General features: G+C 42.5%; 2 protein-coding genes across 2 annotated transcripts; both read right to left on the minus strand.

The window, feature by feature from the left end:
- Nucleotides 1–2,906: 2,906 nt before the first annotated feature.
- LOC136191838 (uncharacterized) lies at nucleotides 2,907–6,021 on the minus strand. Its single transcript, XM_065980248.1, has 11 exons — nucleotides 5,034–6,021; nucleotides 4,813–4,934; nucleotides 4,659–4,763; nucleotides 4,550–4,600; nucleotides 4,393–4,497; nucleotides 4,203–4,340; nucleotides 4,040–4,144; nucleotides 3,886–3,987; nucleotides 3,426–3,831; nucleotides 3,115–3,378; nucleotides 2,907–3,064 (listed from the first exon to the last, which is right to left on the minus strand). The coding sequence occupies exons 1-11, from the start codon at nucleotides 6,013–6,015 to the stop codon at nucleotides 2,922–2,924; spliced, it is 2,523 nt and encodes an 840-aa protein (XP_065836320.1). The 5' UTR covers nucleotides 6,016–6,021; the 3' UTR covers nucleotides 2,907–2,921.
- Nucleotides 6,022–6,135: 114 nt separating this feature from the next.
- On the minus strand, nucleotides 6,136–12,299 carry LOC136192255 (death-associated protein kinase 1-like). Its single transcript, XM_065980789.1, has 17 exons — nucleotides 12,294–12,299; nucleotides 12,186–12,246; nucleotides 11,414–11,484; nucleotides 11,265–11,357; nucleotides 10,628–10,681; nucleotides 10,534–10,592; nucleotides 10,414–10,465; nucleotides 10,308–10,367; nucleotides 9,760–9,777; nucleotides 9,584–9,676; nucleotides 9,425–9,538; nucleotides 9,290–9,352; nucleotides 8,606–9,235; nucleotides 8,353–8,547; nucleotides 7,494–8,302; nucleotides 6,361–6,385; nucleotides 6,136–6,246 (listed from the first exon to the last, which is right to left on the minus strand). Exons 1-17 carry the CDS (start codon nucleotides 12,297–12,299, stop codon nucleotides 6,136–6,138), a joined length of 2,514 nt encoding a protein of 837 aa, XP_065836861.1.
- Between the last annotated feature and the right edge of the window lie 1,119 nt (nucleotides 12,300–13,418).

Genomic DNA, 13,418 nt, shown 5'->3' on the forward strand with positions numbered 1-13,418 from the left:
AACATCTCTTTCAACCGCGTTTGCTAAAACTCTCGTATAATAAGCAAGAGCCATGGCCAAAGTTTTCATGTAATGAAGAAATGCAAGCGATGACGCAACTCTATAGACGACGTCATCATACGCCGCCATCATCTATGGAGATGACGTCATCAGGTGCCGCCATCAACTATAGAGACGACGTCATAAGATGCCGCCCTCATCTATATAAACGACGACATCAGATGCCGCCGTTCAAAGTAAAAATGTCGCTCACGCGTGTTCACACGATGACATGGACGGGAACTTCAGAAGCACGTACCTGGGTAATGTCAACGTGGACTTTCGGTTGCAGATCACTCACTCAAGTCCGCTATAGGATCAACGGGACATTCCAAGCAACGTTAGAATCGTAACTGCCTGCCTAAAAGCAATATTAATGAATAATGAATGACTCACAAATATTAGTCTATGATATAATTTGAACCTCCAACGAATCCGATGACTTCGGTGTTCTCAATAACGTCCCTTAGTCATTATTAACATAAGTCTCTACAAACAGAAGAACTCGTTCTGCTAGACCATTGCAACGACAATGTCCTTCACCCTCAAAACTATTTCTCTTCTCTGATTTCATGAAAATAACCACCTTATTTCAATCCTCCTTCGATCAGATGCACCAACAGAGCCTCGCCGCAACAAGCGAACTAGAAAACAAGAAAAAAGAATAAGAACGGTTAAAAATGCTTATAACATATGGGAAGGTCCCCCCTGAACATTTTATAGGGAACCCTTTTCTTTCGTTCGTTGCAAATAATGCGAATAACCCTACCGCTACAGAATTCTCATTTGTCAATGCATACAACACAAAAACGAAACACATTCTATCCAATTCGCTGAAGTAACTGCCCGCTGGTGAGACAGCTTGAAACCGACCATGAAAAACATCGTTATCCGGGTCTTCCGCGGTAACTCATTGAGGTCTATCAAAATGCGTCGTTAGCGCAGCCCGATAGTGCCAAATAGCCATTAAAAAAGAAAATTTAGCGTTGCCCGCATATTTCCCACAGTCCGCATCTTTGTTTTACAGCGGGAAAATACATGGCCCTTCATTTGCTTCAAGTTGTCTCTTCAGCATTTGATCGTGCAATAGCCAATTTAAGACTAAGCCGACAATCACTAAACACCTATTTCCTATTTCCAATAGGTATTTATATTGATCATTGGAGTATCGAGGGGTTTGCATGGTCACTATGGGAAATACTGTCAGTAGAAACTTTCTTGATATAACGAGAGACAGAAGAAAAACTCGGAGTAAAACGTATTGATGAAATATGACCCGATGACTGTCTGTCCCGATCCACTGTAGCTGCCTCACAACTTCAAAGCTTTGTGATAACGGAGGTGTAAATTTACGTCACGTGATGAAAAATACGGGCAATTACTTCTATTGAGATCGTTCTGCTTTTCCTCAGCGTTCCTTCATTCGGAGAAGAAAGAAACATAGTAAGAATGGCCGTGAACGCCCTCTTTCCTGTCACTTGACTAATATTTCTTTTAGATGAAACAACTTAGAACGCTACTGTAAATAATTTCTTTTCCAGACAACCAAGAGTCATTAATAGTTATTTCAATAACAAAATGGCCAAAACGGCGTCACCTGAGCCTCGATACTTTCACGAAAGTGCGTTGATCGGGGATGAGTTGAATCTCATCGGTGGAAGAAGGAGTCCATATATTTCCCTCGCAACGAAATCTGGACATGTAATGTCCGAGAAGAGAAGAAATGGATTCGCCCTTTTGCCGAAGGAAAGAATGAATACGCATTCCTAAAGCGTTTAGAAGCGTGACATGAAAGTAGAAGAGTCATGAGTACGATCGTGGGTCCTATATTGGGGCCCCCTAACAAAATCTCGTACAGTCGCCGAGAGAAAAAGACGTTTGGAATGGTATAAGACTAATCGCGAACGCCATTGACGTCAGATTGCTTACCAGGGAGCGGATGCGTCGTCTCCATCTTGCGCGCAGGGGGCGGAACCGCTCTCCCTCAAAAATCATCCGCTACGACGTTCGACGTCCTCTCGACTCTGACAGGAATCCTACGCATATAAACGTGTTTGTAAAGAACTAAATACCCTTTAGAAGCTTACCAGTAGTCCTGGCGATCGACGATCAGTAAAACAGCAAAAAAAACCGTGTATGTCGCAAGTAGGGCCATGCACTCTCTGGTTTCTTTGATGACTCTAGGTGCTTCGATGGACTTTCGCCATCTTCGCGAGCCTACAGGAGGCAGCTGCTCGTGGGGAAATTATCTATTGGCCACGGCAAAGGACAAACACATCACTGGACGAAAATTCAGAAACAAAAACGCGCAGCTGATAATCAAAATGTGTCTATGTCGACAAAACACGATCGTCTCTTCAATCAAATTGAATTCCAAAAGTGTCGTTTATAGAACTTCTTTTGCCTCACGGAGCAGGTTCTGTGGAAACAGACGGTAGCACAAAGCAGTACATATAAATAATTAATTAATTTAAGGCAAATCTTTTAGTTTTAAAATGGCTTCGGAATGCGATCACGCTGCACCGCTTCTTCAAAAATTTCCTACTAATCTCTGTCTCATTAATTAATTAAACTGCGTTTCAATCGATGCTTCATCTGGCGCAAGAATTTTTACAGTTTAACTTTTCCACGGCATAACGACTTATATATATAGAGGGCTCGCCTGACGGAACTAAATGGTAAGTCAAGCTCTTTCAAGAGCATTTTGAATGAAGATGAGGCGAAAGTACTAAGCGGTGACTCTGATGCCGCAGATGCCGCGCTTGGCTATATAAAGAAGCGTTTAATTAACTTTCCTAATGTCTACCTGGATATAATTAATCATCTGCATCGACAATTCATTCCTTGCAAAATGAGCAAAGCACGCTAATTAATTAAAGACGCTATCTAAGAGAGTCTATGAGGCGTTCCCAGAAAATGGGCCGGTGCAGTTCGTTTGTGTAGTCAATGTGAAGAATTCTTTTCAGAGGAGACGGTATTTTGCACTTTTGATAGATGACCGGAATAAAAAAATTTATTCTCTGAGCTTAAGGTAAAGAATCTCGTTAGTGAAATAATTATTGTTAATTTACTTACCACGTGAAAGGTTATTGAATACTGTTGCCTCTAATTCTTTAAATTCTGATCGTATGTAGTTTGGTGACAGAATGATGACAGTACGCCTGCTCGCATGTCTGATAACGAATTCAGTAGCGGAATACTGTTCATTGCCAAGAACAAAATCACGATAGGGCATGCAGGTTAATAGAGAATTCTCTTGGCATTTCTGATCCAACTCCAATGCAAAAGCAATATCGCTGTCATGATATGACAAAAAGACGTCAAAAAATTTTCCATTATCTAAATAGAGATTGAGGCCCCGGAATGAAAGACTAAGTTTGCGTTACCAGGTGTCTTGTAATTGCGTACAAGTTTGTAAAGTTGTGCCTCGACCTTCTCTTCCCCCCACTCCTCCTCTTTTTCATCACTGACTAGAGAAGAAGACGAGCTGCTAGGAAGTGCAGGCGGGTAGCTAGTTAACAAAGGTGGATTAACTATCGAAGCTGCTGATCGTGGAGAAAGCGACGTTAGACTTGATGGCGTCGTAGTCGTCGACAAGGACTGGACGGCACAACCGAGATTTGGCGAATAACGCTCTATGGCTAGGACAATGTCGTTCTCATCTTGCTCTCCGATTCTCTCAGCATATGAAACAGTAGAGGTGGTGACTGCTTCTGATTGCTGAGGTGTTCCACCTTGAAGGACGGTTCGAACAGCAGTATTCTTTGCAAGATGGTAGGGCGCTTTACCTTCCTACATTTTACCAGCATATATCTTTTGATCGCTGAAGAAAATCGGGTATATCACCTTATCTTTGCAAGTGGCGTCAACGCCATTCGAAATAAGAAGTTCAATTACAGCTTTGCTAGAATCACTCTCTGCAGCCATATGCAACACATTCCTATTTCTCTAAGAAAACATCAAGGATAGAAAGCAAGTAGAAATGGCTAACGAGACTAACGGTATCTTTCGCAGAAACATCAGCCCCCAATTGAATTAGTTGTGCAATGACGATTAGAGACGAACGAGGAGAAGCACATGCGTGCATTAGAGGAGTCATTCCGTTCTGTAGAATTGAAACAATTTAAAAGAAACTAGCTTTAATTAAAAATTAGAAATGCCACCTTATCAACGCAGTTGACGCCAACGCCCATCACGTTGACAAGATGACACAGAACGTGCGATATAACTCCGTCAAACTGTTTTTTCATACTTGTCAGCCCTTTTGCTCTGCTGGCTAACATAAAAGCTGATTCACCTTGCTAAGAGATCAATTGTCAAAATATCATTACATATTACTAACGATACGTTAACCTTGTTAGAAAAATTGACGTCAAAATAAAGTCCACTTTTAAGCCACAACAAGTATGATTGCCAAAACCCCTTTGTGGCCAACCAGTAAACAAATTTGCTGTTGTTCTAAAAAGAAAGCAATGCATCGGCTATAATCTAACGCTGTTTACGGCTGCACTGTTCTAAGGCTTGAGAAAGCTGACATTATAACCAGAGCATTTCGCTTTGCCTAATTAATAAAAAAAAGTAATTTTAAATGAACTAAATTACGTCATAAAATATCGCACCTTTGTGACACTCTCTTGAAGCTTCTTTAATAAATCTTTTTGCTTACGACCTAACAAACCATAATCAAGGGATTGTTTCAACTTTGTCATAGTTAGTTTAGGAAACTACATAAAAAACTGTAAACAGCAAATACAATATGAGAAAATTTCTTACATGAATTCTATTCAAATCAAACTGAACAGTATTCATTTTACGCTTCATCTCCATTCTTCTGCCACTTTTGTGCAAGCGATGAAAAAGAGTGGTAAAAACATTAGCAAAACGAGCAAGATTTGCTAAAAAACAACCAAAATAAGAACGGCAGCGTAAACAGAAAATGAATTATTATAAAACTACAGCGCGCTGTTATGAGCCACACTACTAATGATGCTTACCGATTAAAGCGAAAGGGAACGTTCCGAAAGATACAGAAGCTGCAGCATCAATTTTCAAAACAACGCTGAGAATACCACAATAGCCAAGATGCTTCATAAGGTTTATGAAAGCAGCTCCTGGAACATTCACGGTGACAATGCAAGAGCCGTCTTTGACAACTAGCTCAATATCGTCTCTTTTTATATTCATGATACTTGTCACATAGTCGACGAAAACTTCTTCCTGTTGTAGGAATCGTTGACGATCAATGTTGGGAAACATGAATCTCATTTTAATAACTTTTCCAATTTTCAGTCCTCTTATTTCGCGAGGATAAAGCTCCGACACTTTGACAGTCTTCGGAATTGCTTCGTTCAGGTATTTTTTAAGCGCGGCTTCCACTTCGTAGCGATGGCGCAAGTACCACGGAATCAGGTCCTCAGTGACGTCCACGTGTACACACAAACATTTATCATTCCGCGGAAGATTATGCGAAACGCAGGAGGCCGTTTGCAAAACATCCAAGAACGGATTTCCAAGCTTTGAAGAAGATTTTGAGTGAGTCAAACCATAAATGCTGCCTGAACTGTCTATTGGAGAAAGAGGTCGATGAGGATAAATAGCACTAGTCAGAGACTGCGGCCGTAGTCCACCGTGACGCTCCTGGCGAGGATAAGCCAGAAGAGATGACGTTTCTACAACATCTTTACCCTGGTCAACTATGCAGTAGTAAAGGTCATCTCCGGCTCCCCCGTTTATTGTGAGTAGGGCGTTGCAAAAGACGGTGAAACTTGGCTTTGGCTTGCGACTGAGAATAGCGAAAAGGTCTCGCGCCGTTTCTTCGTCGGCAGTTTGCTTCCGAAGTATATTGTAGTGAGGCAAGTCAATGCATCCCTTAGAGCACAACTCGTCGAGTAGGTTGCCGCTAAGAAGGTTTGCAAGAAGAGGAATAGCTTTAGGCAAAGCCGGTCGAAAATGAGTCGACCAACGCCTGTCAACCATAGATGGGTCCTCTGAGATTGCACTTAGTTAGTTACGCAAAGAGACACGTGACTGAAATGCACCCGCTAGGCGATTTGACGTATCGAGGGTAGGTCAATAAAAGTTTTCTATCGTCGATACTTATCGGTTGTAAATTCCTGGAAAATGCTTTCTCGAAGTAGAAAAATCAATAACAAGCTCTTCCAATGGATCAAGCCGATTCAACGCCGACAGTCTCCATAGTCGAATGCACTGTATCACGAACGCTGATAAAGAATCTTCATTCTTTCAGGTTCTGATATATGACGAAATGAAAATAGTCAAATAAATCATGGCCTTCTGATTACCATGGATTTTCATATATACCAAAGCCTTAGGGGAGAAGCTGCATCTAATGAAATAAGAATGAGATTTCGCTAGGACCAGGGGCTTTCGATCAAAACAATGATGGTAACGTTGTCCTAGAAACGTACGCGTATACGTGTCCTAGTTCTAACGCAATTGGCCGTTCCGCACCACTGTCGATTGAAGTTGCATTGCGGGAAGAACTTCGGGCAGGTCGAATAATGAAGCCATTTTTTATCCGGGGACTCCAAAGTATCCTTCGCCGGACGTCAATCGGGGTTTCTCAGCATCAGAACTGTGTTCATCTCTGTCGCGATTAAGCTGATAAACGTTACGTGGACTTATCGGGTCATTGCGCTGCGTGCACAACTTGAAGGCTCCGGCCAAGCCACCTTTAGCTGTTCGTGCAGTTTCAACGCAAGGCGCTGATCGCTTTTAAGCTGCAGAGAATGCCACAGCGTTTCGATCTGTCAGCGAAAACTTTTCACTTTCTAAAAATTCACTTGGTAGCGCGAGGTCATTAATTAATTAATTAATTAATTTCTAACCTCGCTTGTGTCCAGAGCTTTACTCAATTCCGCAACAAATGTCTTGACCTTCGTTTCATACTCTTTCGCTCTGCTGATTTTCTTGAAGCTTTTTTGTAAAGAAACTTTTCTAGTTGCAGGACACAATGTCGATTTTCTTATAAAATAGGCTTTATTTCGTTCCTTGCTTCCATTGAATGCTGCGATTGATTTCCACAGCCACGAAACTACAGAGCTACTAAGATTCTAAGAAGAAATACATGTCTCTCACTCCCAAAAAGTGAAAAACAGTCAATCCGCTAAGTCTTTGTATTCCTCTTCAATGAGTCTCCTGCTGATGTGCGATCTTTCACATGCCTTCAAAACTCGGCCAACGGTCGCACATTTTCCGCGTCTGCTCGCCCACAACTCTAAAACCCTCTGCAAGCACACCCTACTCGAATCGCTTGCTTTTTTGATGTCTATAAAGTCGCACGTGTCAAGCAACTCGCAGCAGATGTTCCCCCACTCAACGCGACAAACAGATGCAACGGCTTTGATGAGCGACTTCGAAACTTTCTCCTGGTCGTCTGGAAACCGTACTCCGTCATCATCTTCACGAAAAACGGGAAACAATAGATCTCTGACCTGACACAAGGAAAGGTACCGTCTCTGCCTCTCTCAGCTCTAATACGCGCATCTGGAAGCAGTCTTGCAAAGTCTCTTTCCACGTTGTAGATGGCTACATCTTCATTGTGCTCCTGTAAGTCTTCAGTAGACAGATAGCACCACTCCATGGGAGTGCCAGGAGATCGTTCGTCTCTGACAACTTCAATGGCCTCTATGACTTTTGTTAGCGTTGTTTCGGCGGCTATATGATCACCTTCACAGCAGCGGACAACAACGTCGATTGACTTCCTGATGGCAGTCATCTCGACGAGGCACTCCGTTGTGTGACAGTCGCCGTCTGACTCCAACTTCAAACCATCTTTCCACAGCAAAATACAGTAGCCAGACAGAACAGAACACCGGCTTTGCAAGACAGAAAACACCGGTGGAGGAACGATGTCGGTGACCACGTTCCTCACCCGATATTTACGGCCTCGATAGAAGGAGAATTCGGGCTTTTTCTTCCAGACGCCACTCGGTTTCATCTCCTTGATTAAAGACGGAATGTAGTAGACGTTTTCTTCTTCTTGAACTTGGCAGCACAGACCAAGATCAAGCATTACGGTGATTGCTTCGTCGATGCCAAAATTTGCCCTCGGCTTTCCTTCCAATGCTTGCTTCTCTCCGAATCGATTCAGTGCCTTTTCGATTTGGGATTTTGTAGCTTTACCCGAATCAGTTGTAACAGCAGTGATAGGAAAGACGTCAGGAGGAGAGAGGAGAGGGCCAATCAAATTGGTGACTAGTATTGAAGGACGAAGACAAACCAGTTCCAGATCGAAGAAATACTAAAAAAAAAATTCGTTTGCACTAATGCAAAAGTGTCGCAGAAACTTACAGAACCAGTGTTATGTAAGTAAGAAGCCAGTCTTGTGACAGATAGCTCGTTTGGAAGCGGACGCTCCAGACTGTCTGTGAGCAAAGCCAAAAACTCTTCTTTGTTTAGAAGTCGAGTCGAGACTGCCTGGTGGTTCAGATTGGAAAAGATTATGTACTTTATACGCTCGCAGACTTTAGGAACTACTTCAGAATTCTAAAAGAGGTGTTCAGGTAATAGAGAAGACGTAAGAGACGTCAATTTTTATTCCCACCTGAACACATTTCTCTCGAACATCTTTAAGTCGACGACGGAAGTCGTCCATGGCACTTGAGTAGGGCCTATTGCAGTCAAACTCTGCAACGAGAGCGCTTTCGAAAATTCCTCTAAATGCATCGATTGCGTCATCGATTCCCCATTTCAAATCTCGAGAAGGCGTCAAATCGTCATTGCTTTCACAATCGCTAGTTCGCTTGTTTCCGACCGTTACCAGGGTTACCTTACCCGATTTCATCAATATTATTCTACGAGCTGACTTAACAAATGTTAAGGATTCCTCTGCCTCTTCATAAATCTCTTGTCTGGTTTTCTTAGCGCCGTTTTCGTGGCACAAATCGACGACGAGAACAAAAACCGAGAGCGAGTAGTTGAAGAAAATAGCATGAGCAACCCGGAAAGATATTTGCCCACCGAAATCCCACAGAGACGACAAACCGACTCCGATGACATTGGCGTTGTGAACATCGACACCTGCTGTTCTGTCGTCTGGGTCGATGCTCTTTACTTTTCTGCGGAGCGAATTCACAAGCGTCGTTTTGCCTGCCTTCGGTTTCCCTACAAAACTAAATTGAACCCAAGCTGGTTTGACCTTCTCTTTGTTAAGACGGGAGTGAGTGCTCGTGATCTAAATACGGAGCCAATTTTTCGAATCATGAATTAGCGAGGCTCCGCGCTATACGTATTTAGACCGAAGAAATATGGCTGCTTCTCCTTTAGCTACTTCATGTGGCAACTGTCTTTTCTACGCCAAGAATAGGCGTTGAAAATGCTCTTAATAAAATAATGTTGCAGCAAATAAAATTGTCCACTTTACCTCGTTCGTGTGTTCAACTGACAGACCATGCTCGATCAGGTATTCGAGCATTTCAATGCGATCATCAAGATCATTATTGAGAGCACTTAGGGAGTGAAGCAAAGACGATCCATCCTAGAAGAACAATTATCAATAAGTGGCATTAGAACTTCGGTTAACCTTTTTAGTGACTTCAGTATTTGCACCGCAGTGATCAACAAGACACTGGAGATTCGCCAAGTTGCAGCAATAGAATATGGAAGTCTTTCCTTTCTAGAGTTTAATCGATCAACACAATATGGAGCAGAAGTGTCTGTTTCAACTGGCATGCTTAATTAAATCACACAAACGAATACTTTCCCCTTAACTCCACACTAAAGCGAAAAACGATTATCTTCCCTAGCTTTAAAAATTCCTCAATTAAGTAACTTTCGGTCAGCTCAAATGCAACTATCTCGTGACCACTTGTAACATACATCTATCACTGTCTGTGATCACTTATCAGGGAATTGGTCTAAAGTTTGGACACACCGTAACTGCTCATTTAACAACATGCATGTGACAAATTAAATTACCTACTTCATTACGTTCTTCGACGTTTGCTCCCTCGTCAAATAAAGCTTTTATTGATTTCTCAGAGCCAAACCAACAGGACAAGTGTAAACAGTTGGACGTCTCAGGAAGAATAACTTTTTCCAAAACAAACGAGTCGAATACTGATTTGCCGAATGTCTCAGGAACAACAAATGCCTTCGCGTAATGATACAAGAAACAAAACACCGATTCCCTTTGACATGGGAATCTCTAAAGAACCATGAGGTAGGCAAATATCATCATGAGTTGGCAAGAATAACTAAACTCTTCTGAAGAAAGGTAATTGAGGAAGAGTGAGGCTTAGGTTTGCCATTTCTTGTGCTATTTCAACACCGCGCCACACAGCTTGCAAAACCAACGTACTTCCTATCTAAGGAGAACCGTAAGCAAAACAAAAAAACTTGATAGAAAATTACTTTTATTGTTTCCCCCAAATCTTTCAAAATTTTAGCAAGTCGAAAATTTTTACTTAAAAAAGCCAATAGAAGAGGTGTGGAGTAACCCTAAAACCAATTAATGTTAGTTAATTTGATCACTGCGAAGAAACAAGAACAGTGTGACAACCTCCAGTGATGCCAAAATAAATCCCTTTTTCCTACAAATCTTAAGAAGATAATTTAATAAGATAACTTTATCTCTTTCCGTCTTTCGAACAGAGCAACACAAAATGAAAAGAGCTTGTAACTAACACAAAATAACTAATATGATGAAAATGGAGTATAACTTTCCTACATGAAAAATCGGCGACTATTCGAACTTAAATTGACTTATTAGAAACTCAATGACGTCTTGATGTACACCAAGCACAGCTCATAAAATCTAAACAAAGAGGAGGAGATTTTAGTCCCTAGTCAGTTCTTCGGGATTCTTCTAGTGAGCAATAATGAGATAGAATCCCGGAATATGATACGCACGATTTGGGGACTTTGCCAAAGCACGCCCAAAAATCCGGCTTTACCAAAGAGTACAAAAGCAAGCTTCACCATTTTCATTCCTCCACAACAAGCAAATGAAAAGAGGAATAGCTGAAAAATTATTATTTAAAAATTTTTCTTCGATCCGTTCATCAAGCGGCCACTTCATATTCAGTAATACCAATTCTAGGAGAAAGCTACTATAGTGTGACTCTTTTTACCTAACCATAAAGATATAGGTACTGAGAGGAAAGCAATGCAGTATGTATATATTAATAATATAGCAGCGTCCAAAGCGCTGTTACGATGGTGTAGAAGTGAAGAAGTGACTGCTTCGTTTGAACGTAAAGTACCTGGTCTTCGAGACTGACTTCTGTATTGGCTGCCACTCTTATAGCGATTTTCTCATGTCCGTTTGCTAGACACCAAAAGAGAGGAGTCCAGGACTAAAAAATCATAAATTCTTAGATACGGAAAAAGAAAAGAGAAACTTTACAGGAACCTTGCATCCTTTTGCTTTTTGAAGAAGCAGATAATCAACAAGCTCCTCGTCTCCAATGGCACAAGCAATATCTATCGAATATAGAATCGTATGACATTGACTCTAGGCACAGATAAAAATAAAATATTAAAAACAGTAAACGCTTATGAGCCGACCACCGCAGTTGTACGGGGTGGCAAACGCAGTTTGCGAGCCCGTATAACGGCGAGGGAGGCTCTCTCAAACGTGATCTCAAGGCCGGAAGTGTCTGTATGTCCGGTTGTATGTCTGTTCGGTACAGTATTGTTACGTCACATAGGAAAACCCTTACTTTGTAAAGCGCATGGGCGAAATGGATCCCAAAACGGTGACCCGAAAAAGGCGATTTACGGCGCGAATAGAGCGTTTTTTCTTTGATAAACGGATAAAACACTTAGAAACCTCTGTAACAAATTGTTCGGTGGCATTTTCCGTTTCGTAAATGCTCTTAGAAGGCGAAACGATGGTTTTGATTGTCACGCTCTAACGTCACAATCATAAACGTACATCCGCATGTAAAAATAGATACATGTGACGCTACACGGACGAAAAGCACATACTGTAGAACATGTGACGCGATACGGAAGCACACAGAACTTCATGGACCGATATCGCTCGAACATCAACATAGCAAAAGATCATGGCCGTATGACACGTTGCAGGCAACGTGTCATACGGAGCGTTGCTTAATTCGTTGCATACGGTCTTGACACGCTACGTCACAACGAAAGCCCGCCCCTTATTAACCAATTACCTGGGCACGTTTTCAGGAGCGTGCTTCTGGAATCCGCCCTAATTGGCATCACGCGAGCCACCTTTTCAAATAATAATATATTTTTATTATTTACAAATTGCTATTTACAGCCATAGCGACTAAGAATCCTGATTCTTCGTGCACTACAAAAAATCCTAACACTATAAAAATACAGGAATGCACTGTAAAAAGTTCTAACCTTTAGCTAAACTAAGTACGCTGCTTACCTCTACGAAAATGGAAATGCTAAAGAAAAAAAGAATTAGTCTTCCCCACCGTGCCCATCTTACTTTTCCTGTCACTGGCCCAGTGATCCCTGCATTTCGACCTTTCTAGCTGCCACAGCAATGCATTTACCTACAGATAATACGCTGAAAGTGGCTCCCAAGGTCATACCGTTGCTTTTTGCGTCGTATTCCACGCCGAATAACGCCACGGGTTCCTCGAAACGTGCTATCTAGAACGAAAGAAGCACTTTTCGAGCCGGTAGCTTCTTAGCGACGCTGTAGAGCGAAATTAGGACGCTGTATGGCTTACCTCGACCGCGGAAAGTGGGCCGAAAAGACCGTCGTCGCCTCGCCGTCGTTACAGCATTGCTAAAAAACCAGTTTCAAGTTAGTTACTTCGCGTCGGTTATCTACGTCTTCTAATCAGTTGGACGATCTGTTCGCGTTCCGTACACAAACTTGGCGACCGTTGACCGTTTGAATAGCGTCTACGCGCCTGCAGTAAAGAACGCTGCGCGTGCGCGAGCACAACCCTCGTTGCCGGCCCGACCCCTCGACATAACCTAATTAATCTAGTTAGGCGTACAGACCCAACCTCCTTGACACGCTAAAGTCCCGGTCAGTCTGTGCAACGTTGCAGGCAACGTTGCACAGACTGATGATCTTTTGCTATGAATGGACCGATCGCTCGAAGAGCGATCGTAGAGATCGCGATCCTCGAGCACGATCGCTCCTTGAACAAAGAGTGGGATCGAATGAACACCAGCTCACTCGATCGCCGCCTCACTGTAGCAACTACTGTTCCACTGGCAACACCGCATTGTGACGTCACACAGCATCTCGCAATGAATGACAGCGGCTTTTCTCTTCTCTCCGGTGATTATACCAGCAAAACGATCGCTTCGCGAACTGCGAACGATCGCGTGGGCTTGATCCCGCTCCGCGTTTATGATGCGGTTGCGGTAGAATCACCTCACGGAATGATATCGGTCGTCGCGCCCACTTT

Source organism: Oscarella lobularis, chromosome 10 (assembly GCF_947507565.1).
Source record: "Oscarella lobularis chromosome 10, ooOscLobu1.1, whole genome shotgun sequence".
Lineage (NCBI taxonomy): Eukaryota > Metazoa > Porifera > Homoscleromorpha > Homosclerophorida > Oscarellidae > Oscarella > Oscarella lobularis.

Bases quoted from the DNA above. Each gene is read 5' to 3' on its own strand.
- LOC136191838 (XM_065980248.1), bottom strand. From the start codon at position 6,015: ATGGTTGACAGGCGTTGGTCGACTCATTTTCGACCGGCTTTGCCTAAA. The intron at 4,498-4,549 runs GTGCAGCCGTAA...CTTTCTTTTTAG, and splicing joins CTTTCTCAAGCCTTAGAACA to AACAACAGCAAATTTGTTTA. The intron at 4,341-4,392 runs GTTAACGTATCG...TTGATCTCTTAG, and splicing joins ACGTCAATTTTTCTAACAAG to CAAGGTGAATCAGCTTTTAT.
- LOC136192255 (XM_065980789.1), bottom strand. The intron at 11,485-12,185 runs GTAATTGGTTAA...TATATTCGATAG, and splicing joins GCTCCTGAAAACGTGCCCAG to ATATTGCTTGTGCCATTGGA. The intron at 8,303-8,352 runs GTAAGTTTCTGC...TTTTTTTTTTAG, and splicing joins ACTTACATAACACTGGTTCT to TATTTCTTCGATCTGGAACT.